This window comes from Podarcis erhardii (genome assembly GCF_964252035.2).
Source record: "Podarcis erhardii genome assembly, chromosome: Z".
NCBI classification, from domain to species: domain Eukaryota; kingdom Metazoa; phylum Chordata; class Lepidosauria; order Squamata; family Lacertidae; genus Podarcis; species Podarcis erhardii.
The window spans coordinates 11,998,766-12,012,236 of record NC_138504.1 but is presented as its reverse complement, the minus strand read 5'-3'; the positions used below and the strand labels follow the sequence as shown (position 1 = coordinate 12,012,236).

At 45.2% G+C, this 13,471-nt stretch overlaps 1 protein-coding gene across 3 annotated transcripts in view; it reads right to left on the bottom strand.

Moving 5' to 3' along the window:
- The window catches only part of GRIA3 (glutamate ionotropic receptor AMPA type subunit 3), a 213,384-nt gene extending 200,293 nt beyond the window's left edge, over nt 1-13,091 (bottom strand). For 2 of the 3 annotated variants that reach the window (XM_081847981.1, XM_081847980.1), the window contains exons 1-2: nt 12,201-13,091; nt 9,380-9,538 (exon numbers count right to left, since the gene is read on the bottom strand). In XM_081847981.1, coding sequence (XP_081704107.1) covers nt 9,380-9,538; nt 12,201-12,291 — 250 coding nt within the window. In that variant the 5' untranslated portion in view covers nt 12,292-13,091. The remainder of the gene's footprint in view (nt 1-9,379; nt 9,539-12,200) is intronic. The other variant, XM_081847982.1, reaches the window with a different exon arrangement.
- Between the last annotated feature and the right edge of the window lie 380 nt (nt 13,092-13,471).

Sequence of the window (13,471 nt, the reverse complement as noted above, 5' to 3'; positions counted from 1 at the left end):
CCTTTGACGTACTTAAGAGTGATTTGCACTTTCAACTGCTAGCCCTGTCCTCTCTCTCTGCTCCCCTTCCTCTGTTAATTCCCTTAAAACAGAGGTATCTTGGGCAGCAGTGAAATGACCAGTTTGCATCATCATTGCTTTACCAGCTGGCTTAAAAGAAAGAGAGAGAGAGAGAGAGGGAACACCCAGAGGCAACGAAAGCAAGTTGTTTGTCCAGTGGAAACAGAAAATGAGGAACAGCAACAGACAAGAAAAGTGGTGCACATAGCAGGGAGTAAAGGCATTTTTTTCTTATTTAAATGATCTCTCCAAATTGTGGGTCATATTATGTCCTGTAATACTATTCACCACATCAAAACATGCCAAGTTGTTGTTTTGTAAAACCCCATCCCTCTGAATGCTTGAAAACGAATTGAAGGGGGGGGGACACCACACCACTGAGTAGAAATAGTGAAGAAAAGCTACAAAACCCCCCATTTGATGAGAAGCACCCAAACAAACATCTAAATGGATCTCGGCAAACAAGGATAATTAGGTAATTATGCTCTTTTCCCCTTTGGTTGGCAAAGGAGGAAATGCCATGGCATCTGCATCTAGGATGCAGACAGATCAACATTTGTTATCTCTCTTTGTGGGCTAGCTGAAGATTTTGAACAGATACCTACAAGGAAATTTAATAAGAGGAATGAGAATAGAGGGTGGCCTGCAGATTGGTCAAGGTGGCTAGCTGTTGATGAGAGATCATCTGCATCGTGCAACTAAAGCTTTTAAAAATAGGCCCCACCTTCACTAAGATCAACCAATTTTCTTGCAGGGTTTTAAGTATTAAAGCTAACCCTTTTCCCTAGGAAAATTCCAGAGCAGGGTGGGTGAAGTAACCCAAGTCTTGGGTTTCTAAATATCCCCTGCAAATGGTGCATAATCCAAGACCACATTTGTTGACCATAAAGGTGTACAACGGCCCCTTTTTTTTTTGCGATGACAGTGCAGAGAGAGAGAGAGAGAATATGCGATCTGAGTGCTAATGAGCTGACACTGCAGTGGCTGGAGCAATGTAGTGTAGTGCACTACAAGAGCAGAACAGAAAAAGACACCAGCGGTGCTTTATTTTGAGGGAATAGGAGCAACAGAACGTTAAACATAATTGAAAACCTAACAGTAAAAGACACCGTTGGAGGTTTTGAATTAAACTCAGAGAGGGAATTTATACACACACACACACACACACACACACACAGGTAGACATGCTAGGGATGGAATTATGCATTTAAGCTGCTCTGTCTCAATATACTCCAACAAAGACATCTCACTTCAAATGTGAGCTGAACCCTGCAATGCCTCTGTATCCACCTGCTTACATTGACTTATGCACTCGTCAGACTTGCAAAGCAAGTTAGCAGCTTCATTTGGCATTTCCCACTCCCCAAGGAAGAGAGAGAACCCAAAGCTGTAGAATGGTCACACTATTGCTAACAGAGCATTTGCTCATCTGATTGGTGTTGCCTACACTGACTGGCAGTGGTTCTCCAAGGTTTCCCAGCCCTACCTGGAGATTCTGGGGGTTGGATCTGTGCAAAGCAGATGCTCCACCACTGAGCTACAGCTCAGTACAGCATCTCTCCTCTCTATCCCCAGATAGGTGTTAACACCAAGATAAGAAACATGGTATGCCAAGACAAAATACTACAGGTTTATGTAGCAAGTTAACTGGAAACAGGGGGAGTGCTTACACACACACACGATCTCATGAGATCAGAGTAGTTCTGCCTCTGAAAATAGATGATACCTTTGAGCGAATAGCCCATTTTCCCTTCCCTGTTTCCCCAGGTAAGTCTATGCTACCTCAGATGTGCACCAGGTTGCAGTAAACTGGATACGGCATAAGAAACGAGTTTTCTTCCTCCTTGATCAAATTAGAAAATGGTTTCAAGAGATCATAATTTCAGACCTTAGGACAATCTTCCTGGTATAAATGTTTCCTTATCATTCTGCCTCCACACTCGCAAATCTAGATTAGATCTCCGTTTATAGTTATATGACACTGCAAGCTGACCAGCCCTTAAGACACACCCTGTTAAGTGCCAGAGCTCTGGGCACCCTAAAAGTGCCCTTGGTTACACCAGAGGGCAGAGTGAAGGTTGTACAGAAGGAAATTTCAGTAAAACAAGAAACTTTCTAACACTAATAACTGCTCAATAGCAGACCAGACTGCCTTGTGGGGCAGGGTGGGGGGCGCTATCATTTGCTGGAGGTATTTAAGCAGGAGGCTAGACATCTGCCAGGGTTGCTGTGGATGAAACATATGACCACTGCATCCCTGACTGATCCTTCACTGAGCAGAGCACTGCACCTGGATTCCTCAGGGAGGAAGGGCCATAGCTCAGTGACAGAGCATCTGCCTTGCATGATGAAGATCTCCAGTTCAATCCCTGGCATCTCCAGATACGGCTAGGAATGACTCCTGGTTTGACACCCTGGAGAGCCGCTGCTGGGTGGCTAATAATAATAATAATAATAATAATAATAATAATAATTTTATTTACTTAATTTATATATTGCTCACTCCATAGGAAAAAATACATGTCATTTAAATATCCATTTAAAAATACTGATAGAAGCAAACATTGAAAACAAGGTGGCATTATTTTTAAATAGCAAAATAACAAATAAAAACAGCAATAATTATCCGGCTATCTTCGGAATGCAAAATATTTTTATAGGCATTTTAACAACCCAGTGGAAATCAAATTTACACACACACACACACACACACACACACACACAACACACACACACACACACACACACACACACACACACACACACACAACAACAACAACAACAACCTGGGATGATTTTACCCTAGGATCAAATAGTGAAACTATTAGGGTGAAAACATCTTCAAATGTCTTTAGGAAGAACAATATACCACTTGATACCTTTACAAGTGCCCCAGCTGAAAGAGAAAGGGGTGGTTAAAACAAAATAGGAACCAATGACCTGAACATTTAGCACCATCCCAATTTAAAACATATTATAGAATTCAGTGATAAAAGAATAATAGTAATCCGACCACCTTGTCCCTTGCAGTATTCATTATGATGGGGCTCTATTTATAGTATAAACTTATATTGGTTTTATACCTATCACTCTAATTGCACCCAAGGAAGGTAATTTGGTAAAGCACTGAGTTTGTCCCCCAGCCACTCTTCACAGAATTATATTTCCCAGAGTCCCCTAAGGAAGGGAATGTAACTACCAACCTTCCCTAACCTGGTGGTCTCCAGATCTCTGAGAATACAACCCCCATGGGCATGGGCTACATGAAGCTGGTGCTGAAGGGAACATGACTATACTAGCTAAAGCTGATTGGATTTGTTCGAAACACCTGAATGGTGCAAGGTTGGGAAAGGATGGACTAAACAGTCTGTTGAATCTGCAGTGCAGATAAACCCCAAATCACGGTAGAGTCACTGCAACTTTTTCATTTTCAATTGCAAATATCAAAGGCAAATATCACATGGTAGCCCTTGAGGGTAGGTGATTGTCCAAGAGAAGCCACACAATTGTAGGAAAATGTATCCAAAACATAAAAAAGCATTAGCTCATTAATAAGGATAAGGGATTGGCAGTGGCTAATTTGTATACACTTTGGGGAACTAGGGCATATTTGTATGCATGAGCATTATGACTTTACAGAGACAAATTACTTTCAGATCTGAGAATAGTAGTGGCCTTTCTGGATATTTATTTGTAGCTGCAAAGACTTCAGTGTTCAGTGGGCAGGACTGCAAATAATGTATTTCCACCCACTGTAATACATCGTCAACTGAGCTTTTTATTCCAGACAAGGTCACTTTTCCCTACCCTTTCTTCTGTGGACGTAGCCACAGATGCTCCAGGAGAATAGGATGCGGGGGGGGGGGGGGAGAGAGAGAAAATGTTTACCTTCACATATCATATCAGATACAAATTTACTGGGCCACTTGCATTGAATAGTCTGTTGGAAGTCTACTGCCAAATAAAGAAACGTAACTTCTTTTCAAAAGGCATGTATGGAATTCCATTGACAGAAGATATGACAATGGCTTAGACAGTTTCCTTATACCATGTCAAACCACTGATCCATCTAGCTCAGCACGGCCTACACTGCTTAGCAGTGATTTCCCAATGTTTGTGATCTTCCCCAGCTCTATCTGAAGGTGCCATGAATTATACTTGGGATCTTCTGCATGCAAAGTGCATGCTCTTCCATTAAGTCACAGTCATCCCCCCTGAATTCAAGAGACAAGTTAAAGTATCCAACAGCAACTTTAAGCTGCGGAGACACCCATGATCTGAGGGAGTTTGCCACTGAATATCAGATACTTGAAACAAACAGGGGAAGGCTACTTTGTGTTTTGCTCTAAAGCTTCCCAGAAGGATGCCGCTGGCCGCTCTTTAAAGCAGGACATTGGACTAGGATTAGGTAAAGGTAAAGGGACCCCTGACCATTAGGTCCAGTCGTGACCAACTCTGGAGTTGCGACGCTCATCTCGCTTTACTGGCTGAGGGAGCCGGCGTACAGCTTCTGGGTCATGTGGCCAGCATGACTAAGCTGCTTCTGGCAAACCAGAGCAGCACACGGAAATGCCGTTTATCTTCCCACTGGAGCGGTACCTATTTATCTACTTGCACTTTGACGTGCTTTCAAACTGCTAGGTTGGCAGGAGCAGGAACCGAGCAACAGGAGCTCACCCTGTCGCAGGGATTCGAACCGCCAACCTTCTGATCGGCAAGTCCTAGGCTCTGTGGTTTAACCCACAGTGCCACCCACGTCCCTGGACTAGGATTAGTGAGGGGAATTTGTGGCACTACGTGCTTTTGCTAGACCACAACTCCCATCAGCCCTGACCATTGGCTATGCTGGCTGGGGCTATGGGAATTGGAATTCAGCTGTATTTGGAAGTCTGTAGCTTCTCATCTCTGGCCTGGATGGAACTCATGATCCAATATAGGGTGCAACTTGAGGAAAAATAAGCATGCTTTGGTTTCCTTTCCAAATGCTTAATTGCTAAAGCAGACTAGATTGCCATAAGCAAGCATCAAATGTACCCTATAATCACACTAACCACATGTATGGGCAAATAAGGGCAGCAACAAGCAACCAACAGTGCAACTCTGTGTTTACTCGAAATTAAGTGCACCTGGTGGGGCTTAGTCCTAGTGAAAAGAATTGCAGCTCCAGTGATGTTAAAATATGCAGTTGTGGAGGAAAAATACACCTTGGCATTACCATGTTATTTTCTAATAGGATTAGGAATGCATTCAGGAAGATCAAGCGCAACAAGTAATATAATGCATGATATATGCTCCTGAGCATTTAATAAACTGTTCAATTCCAGTCTGATTGGTAGTATTCAGAAGAGTGAAGATAAAGAACTGCTTCTCTCCAGGCACAATTAATGCATGGAGTTCCATGGCAAATATCGAGAATAGCTTTAAAGGGGGTTAGACAAATGAGGATTGTGCACTGAGATATATAAAACCTTCAGCTTGCCACTGAATAGCAGTGAGGGTGGGCTATTGCTTTTATGCTCAGGAGCACATAACTGGTACCCTCTTTTCTGAAGCTTCTAAAGCAGGATCTGCAATAAGATATTGCTAAGTTGAGAGCTCCTGCACTTGTGGTCTAGTCCGTTCCAACCAGCCATCCCGCCTCTCAAGATCACCCATTCCATTTGCCATCTCTCCCCAGTTTTCTATTCCTCTGCCAACTGATGCTTAACATCCGGTGGCAATGGAGCATTCTCAGCCCTTACTGAACTGACAAGAAAGGGCATTGCACTCTCTTAAAGCCTCCCCTCCTAAACATGGCAGTACCATGCTGCTTGGATGGTGCCTTGTAGCCTCCTTCCAGCAGCTCTTACAGCCCAGCTGGTGCCAAGCGCATTGCTCTGCTTTCCTTTGGACCAGCTTTCCTTTGGACCTCTGCTTTCCTTTGGACCAGCAAGGTCGAGGGTGGGGGTGGGGGGTCGTGTTGTCTGTGCAGTGCAATACCTCTATATGCACTGCCCAGGCTTGGTCCCCAGGGACGTCACTTCAGTACTTCTACTGCAGTAGTTTGACTTCACTCCCAGAACTACACTCTATTGTCTCTTGAGAAAGATGCCAACGTGGCAGTACCTCTTCCTTTTTTCAGTAACCTCATTTTGCCTACATACCCATTGTAACCAGATATCACTATTACCTTATATATTGCTGCTGTGCTGGATGACTTTGGGGTTTGGCTGAAAGGGCTCTTATATTCTTAAATTGAGGGTAATTATAAGGCAGAATGATTACTTTGGATGCCACAGAAGAGCAGCAAGGGGCCAATTATTTTATCATTAGGTGTGTGTGTTTGTTTAACTGAAAGAAGAAGGAATGGTGTTTATTTTCCATCTCAGATCGACAAGTGTTTTAAACCAGCCTTACAAGAGACTCTGGAGTTTTATTGAAGGTTTATTCTGCAACATGTTTTCAGTGCTGGCCCACCCATAAGGCAAGCTGAGGTGACTGCTTCAGGTGGTAGGATTCACAGGGGCAGTAGAACCAGCCTCCAATGAATACATCACTCGCTGCTGTGGTAGCAGCAATGGCTGTGGTGTGCTCCTCCTTAGCTGCCCCAACCCCAAGTCACCTGTACAGCAGTCTCGGCTAATAGGAAGTGCTGCTGCCCCCCCCCATGTTCCTCTTGTAGATCTTTATTTTCCCCTTGTTCCTAATGATGATCTTCACTCACCCCTTCTTCCCTGAGAGGGGTGGGCACCATTTTGTGGTTTGCTTCAGGTGCCAAAATACATTGGGCTGGATTTATTCTGCTCTATTAGTTTTTCTGTGATGCTTCCCAGATGCTGCCACATTATTGCTGACCTGAGGGCTTATAGAGCAACAAGGGTGGACAGAAACAAACCTTTTGGTGTATAGAATGTTACAGGTTTCAGCAGGAAGTTACAGAACATGTACTGGTTGTAAATGAAGCAGTGAGACTGCTCCAAAACATTTGTAAGTACAAACAGTATTGGATGTGGGATCACTCAGGACTGTTCCAATAGCATCATGAACTCAAATAATAATAACGTGTGCCATTAAAAGGACACCTTGAGGCACCCTTCATAGGATCCAAGAAGCAGTTTTGTGGTGTTTTTTTAAAAAAGAAAGTAGTTAATAGCCAATTATCATAAAAGTCCAGTGCCTTTAGTTTAAATCCATATAATTGATGTTTTAAAGGAAACTATGTTTGAGATAGGGCCTCTTAAAGGGATTACATTCATTAAGGATTACTACTCAGATATGTGTTAAGAGAGCTGTTCGGGAAGGACAGGATTATTAAAATAAAACTCCAAATCTAGACACAGGGTTTTATTGTGGGGCGGGGGTACTTGCCAACTGACCACAGAAACAAGTGTGTCCCACTCTTGTGCCTTTAACATTGCAGAAACCAGCAGATGTAGCTTTCCATAGCATTAAAAAAATCCTGCTAAGGTTCACACATATGTTGCTGTTATTGTCACAGTTTCAATGGTTTAAAAAACTGGGAACCTTCATCATAAACAGGACTATTGGAATTTTCACTTAAACTTCCAAAGAACTTGAACTGTAAATCTTACACAAAACAAAACATAAACCAATAGGATGGAATTGCACAACTAGGAGCCTCCCTACAAGGGTCTGTGCAGCAGAAAAAAGGCTTTCTTAAAACTAAGCTCACACATTCTCAAAGCTCATTGCCCAATAATTTTCATGTCTCTGGGACATCTTGCAATAGGATCATGTTATTCTCCCACACACCACCATCACCAGTTCATCTGGAAGGTCCAGGGGGAACATTTTACACAAATGTTACCATGATATTTTTACCATGAATTATTTGCTTAAGAGTAAGGATTTCTTTCTTTCTTTCTTTCTTTCTTTCTTTCTTTCTTTCTTTCTTTCTTTCAAGAAAATGCCTTAAGGTAAGGAACAGCAACTGGTAGATGCAAGACCAAATCCAGCCTCCTTGCTGCCCACCAAAGCTTTTATAAAAAGAGGTGTAGCACCATCATACAGAGTGGTTTTTGGCAGCAGGGCATGAGAGCTGTGATGGTGTAGTGGTGGCTTCCAGATGTTCTTGAACTCCAACTCCTATCATCCCTAACCATTGGCCATGCTGTCTTGGGCTGTTGGGAGCTGACAGTGTAAAAACACTTGGAAGATACCACTTTGGCTCACCACCGGGCTGTAAGGTCCCTAGACTAGAACCAGGGAGACCCAGGTTTGTGTCACCCTGAACCTCTGGGAGGAAGGGGCAGGATATGAATCCCTTACATTTTAAAACCACCATCCAGTCTGCGAAATGTACCCTTGACCCAAGTGTACCTAATTGTCTGGTGTTCAAATAATCCACGTCTGAAATCAGACACCAGCTAAGCTTTTCCAGTGTGGAAGGTCACTGGAACTAAAAAGCCCTCCTTTTGTCTGCTCCCTAAACAGCTTCCTTGGATTTAAGATTAGAGGCTGGCATACAGCCAGAGATGCTCTTGTTGCTGTAAACGTCATCCCTCTCCCAAACAAAAACAGATGCCCAAATATTAAGATGGGCCTTCTAACAGGCTGCAATGTAACAGAATGCAGAACTCACTTGCTTTCCTTGACCACACTACATTAATTCCTTGTCTGATTTCCTCAGTCTCTCCCTCTCTAGTCACTCTTTTTCTCTTGTGAAACATCAAGAGCTATGAAAAACACACATGCATTTGCAGTGCTAATTTCTCCAGACTGTCAAGCTTTCTCCACCAATTCTCCTCCCACCCTTCGGTTCCTAGGGCATCCATCAGTTTGCACAGTCACACTGGTTTTTATCAAGGCATTCTCAGCAAGAAGAAATGCTATTTTTAAGGCAGAAGGAGGCCAGTAAGCCTATTTGCCTCTGCCACCCTCAAGGTCACTTCAAAAAGCTTCCTCCACATTTTGTTCCTGAGAGACATTATTTGTGAAATAATCCCCACCTACTTGCTCACACTCCTATCCATGCTGTTGCTAAATGCTGCTTATAATCTCCGCATCAAAGCAACAGAGGCACATGAAAATGTGTCTTACTTGGAATTGCTTCCATCAGATTTATTGGGGGGGTGTGTGTGTGCTTGTGAAGGGGGGGGGAGGCCAAACCATATTCATGATCCCAACAGTAACATGCATTAAAAATGCTGCAAGAGCAGTTAATGATGTCTTGCTGCAATCTAGTTTTACCAAACATGATATGCAGTTCTAGATAGCTTTTCAGGGCAAGAGGGAGATAATGTGTTTGGACGGTGGAGTTGGGGAATCGGTCTATAAACAGGCAGCGGCTATAATATGAAAAATCCAGCTAGCTACTTACATGCATTTGTTACTGAAAAACTGTTGGAGGAATCCAGGTGGTCAACATGGTAGTTCAAGTGAAAAGGTTTTTCTGTAAAATTCTGGTTTGTGTTGTATAACTGTACAGCAAATCGGAATGCGCTGTGCTCCTGGACTGTGTTTCTCATGAAAAGTCCCCCTGTAAGGCAGAAGAAACAGCATTTGTTTATTTGCTTGGGTAAAAGAACCTGCATATTTTCAACTGTGTTGGGAATGTGCTATGCAATTGATGCTTATTACCAAACATCACACAGCAAAAATACTATATTCCATATCTAAAGCAACATATTCAAACATATAATGCAGCTTACAACTAGGGTTTATGTGAAACATGTACACACAATCTCTATCTCACTTGCAAGGTTGGAATCTTGTGCATTTTCACCTAGAAGTAAGCCCCAATGACTTCCAAGAAAACAGGGATAGGATTGGGCTTCTGTAGCCCAATACCATCTATGCTTACTCCAGAGCAAATCTCGCTGAGTGTAGTGGGGCTTATTCCTAACCCACAGGTATGCATACAGTTGGTGCCTGCAGTCTATATGCCTCATATATGTTGGTGGCTCACAACAGAACCTTAAGGTATCATTTTAGGGCTTCGCGTTCAGAGCAGACAAATACTTTAAACAAGCAAGCTGAAACAAATCCTACCAATATCACTATGGCTCCCTCCCCCTCCAAAAACCCCCCTAAACATGTGCAGCCCATTCCTATGTTTGCTTAAATGCACATATCACTACATTCAATGGGGCTTGTTCCCTGGTAATGATGCAGAAACCCGACTGCAGCCTTACCTGGAAGGAGTCCCAACTGGTTCTTACTTCCAAGCAGGCATGCATAGGAAAGGACCTTTAACCCTGCCATCCTGTGCATGCCTACTTAGAAGTAAATCATCCTGAGTTCAATGGAGCGTATTCCCAGATAAGAGGGCACAGGATTGCAGTGTGATTACGGGCTTAAACTATGGTGTAGATATACCCAAGAACACACACGCACCGAATTTAGTGGGACTTACTTCTGAGTAAACACAGATAAAGATCAGATATGCATAGCATAAGGCTCTATGGAGCCTGGGGGCTAGCAGGCTTCTGCAAGGGTTTTAGGGTCAATCTGCTTGATATGTCTTGGCTCCAGGTAAGGGTTCAAAAACGTTCTGTTTTGGTCCCGGAGCAACACATAGCAGACACACGTTATGCACGGACAAAGTTTTGAACAGCAATGCGCACAGAGGTCTTCCCAACAAAGACTGGCATGGATCTCGCCTCGGAAGCAGTGAAGGAGAAAGCATTGGGGTGGACCCTTCAAACCGAACTTATTCTTGTTATTTTTATTGTGGGGGGGGGCAGGAAGTCAATCCCCCTTCCCCCAGAGATGAAGAAACAAAAAGACCATCTGCTTCAGCCGCAAGATGGTCCAAGGTTTAATCCCCAGCACCATCTCCGGGTAGGGCTGGAATAAGGACCCTCGAGAGCCACTGCCAGCCAGTGTAGACGGCAGTGAGTCAGATGGACCAATGGCCTGACTTCCAGCGCATCCATGGAATGCATTCCAACTGAGCTTCCTATGCATCGCTACCCACCGTTGCCTGTTCCTTCTGCAGCCGTGTAGGGAAGGCTACAGCCGCAAACGGAAGGGGGGCGGGGGAGGAACCCTAACCGAGGTAAAACGGCGCCTTACGCTAAATGAATACAACGCTATTTTTAAACACGGCTTGGCATTTCTCAATGCCCCAGAACCCCAGTGGGAGGGAACTTTGCACTCCCACTCGCGGAACAGCCACCCCCCCCCAAAAAAATACATTGGATGCAACGCTCGTTTGATGACATATGCAGGCAGACAAGGAATTGATTATTTTAGCCATCTGCCTGCACGCTCCCCTCCGTTTGTCCGCTCCGCCCCCCCACCTCGCTCCATGCCAGCCCAACACACACACACGAGACACCCGATGGATGGTTGTGCCATTTCCGATAGCTTGGTCCTATTAGTCTTGGCACATTTGGGTCCATCAGCTAGACTCACACACCGTCCCGTCCCGTCCCCCCCGCGTCTGCAAACAAGACAATGTTTAGAGGTTTTAGAAGAGCTGCGAGTTACAAAAGCGTACTCCATTAAACGGCAGAGTTACGTGCCTCCTGAATCTTGTTGAGTGGGGAGGGAAAGAGAGGGGGAGAGGAAGTTTTGGATTCAGGTGGATTACGGGGGTAAATAGAGTGATAAGACACGGAGCCTCTCTAGCCCCCTTTTTGGGGGAAGGGGGGAGATGAGTGAAAGTTTTGCTTTTCCATTGGGTGAGGGCTTACAGATAATTCTTTAACGAGAATAGCACCCCGATCGACGATCAAATCAAGAGGTGGGGTCTTTAACATAAATAAATCACGATTTCAAATGAGACTGCAAGTCTCATAGTACTGTTAATAATGGTACCGCAATCCAGGCTTCCGTCCCAGCGCTGCCCACCCTCGACCCATTATTAATCTGCCCAAAGGTATGCAGCGCTGCATTTTAATTTTAAAGCAAATGACAATTTCTTTTAGCGAGTTCCTGTCTTGGGGGATCCTTGCGGGAGTGGCGGTGGGGTGGGGGAGTGGAAAGAGGAAAGGCAGTGGGGTACACGAGTTTGAGATTAAAAGGTCGACCCCCCCCCCACATCGCCACTACTATCATTGACTTATTTCAATCTTCTTTCAGTATAACCTTGAAACGATAATAATAACAACAACAACAACAACAACAACAACAACAACAACAACAACAACAACAACAACAACAAGGCGCTTTGGAAAGTGATAGGAGCTTCTTACCTATACTGATGGTGTTTGGAAAACCTCCGAGCGACCCCCCCAGAAGCCCCACCAGCATGAGGAAAATAGTTGGAGGCACCGGCTGACCCATATTAATATGGTTTTTTTCTTCTTCTTCTGTTCGTCTAGTTTTCGTTTCGCTCGGTTCTTCTTCGGCCCCTGCAGTTCAGTCCCTACGGCGAAACTGACCAGATGGGCATCGGCGCAAATGTGGGGAGCCTCAGAAGTAAGACCCCCTTCCTTCCTTCCTTCCTTTCTTCCTTTCTTCCTTCCCTCACTCCCTCCCGTTCTTCGCCCTCCTTTTCTCCCTCGTTCCTCCCGTCTTCACTCCAGCCTGAAAAGGCTCATTGGCTTGGAGGAGCTTGCAGCGCAGCCGAGCTGGGACTACGCTTGCCTCTCCCCCTCTTCCCCTACGCAAAGATGGTGGGGCGAGCCAAGCAAACGATCGCCCCCACCTCGCTAGCCTGCCTGCCTTTCCCCCCACCAAAGAGCGAGCCGCCCCCGATCGGGCCACGCGGGGGCTCACAGCTCAAACTTCATCTGCTGCCGCTTGAGCGCGGGTCGTCCCCTTTTCAGGCTCCCCGCACGAACTGCCGCAAGAGCCCCGCAAAACGCGGCGTCTGGATGTGTGTCAGTTTCACCGGCAAGTGAGTGAGAGAGAGAGAGAGAGAGAGAGAGAGAGGCAGGCGGGCTGCTGCTGCAACGCCGGGAGATGCGATCAATGGCAACACACCGAGGCTCACGTGGACCTTCCTTTAAAGCTGGCCCCTTTAAAGCTGCATTGACTCTTTCTCGCATTCCATCTCTGGGAGGAGGAGGGGGAGAAAGGAAGGAAGGAAGGAAGAGAGGGAGAGAAAGAAAAGAGGGAGGTATAGCCAAGAGACAGGGCGATGGCACGAAGGGGAGATGAGAAAGGTGGGGGGGAAGAGAGGGATTGCAGGAGAGGAAGGCAAGCACACGGAAAGGTGGGGGTGAGGAGTGTTAGGAAACATATTTATTTAGTCCATCTAGCTCAGCATGGTCTGCACTGAGTGGCAGAAGCTATCCAAGGTTTCAGGCAGAGGACATTTCCCCTGCCCTCCCTGGAGATGCCAGGGATTGAACCTGTGGGCCTTCTGCATGCAAAGCAGGTGCTCTACCACCAAGCTAAGGCTCTTCCTGCTCTCCCCAGGAGCAAGGCACCTATGCCTCAAGGCTGTTCCCCTGTTCATACACCTGGACAGTACAGCCTAAGGAACACCAAAGTCACCAGGGCAGCCAACAGGGTGCCA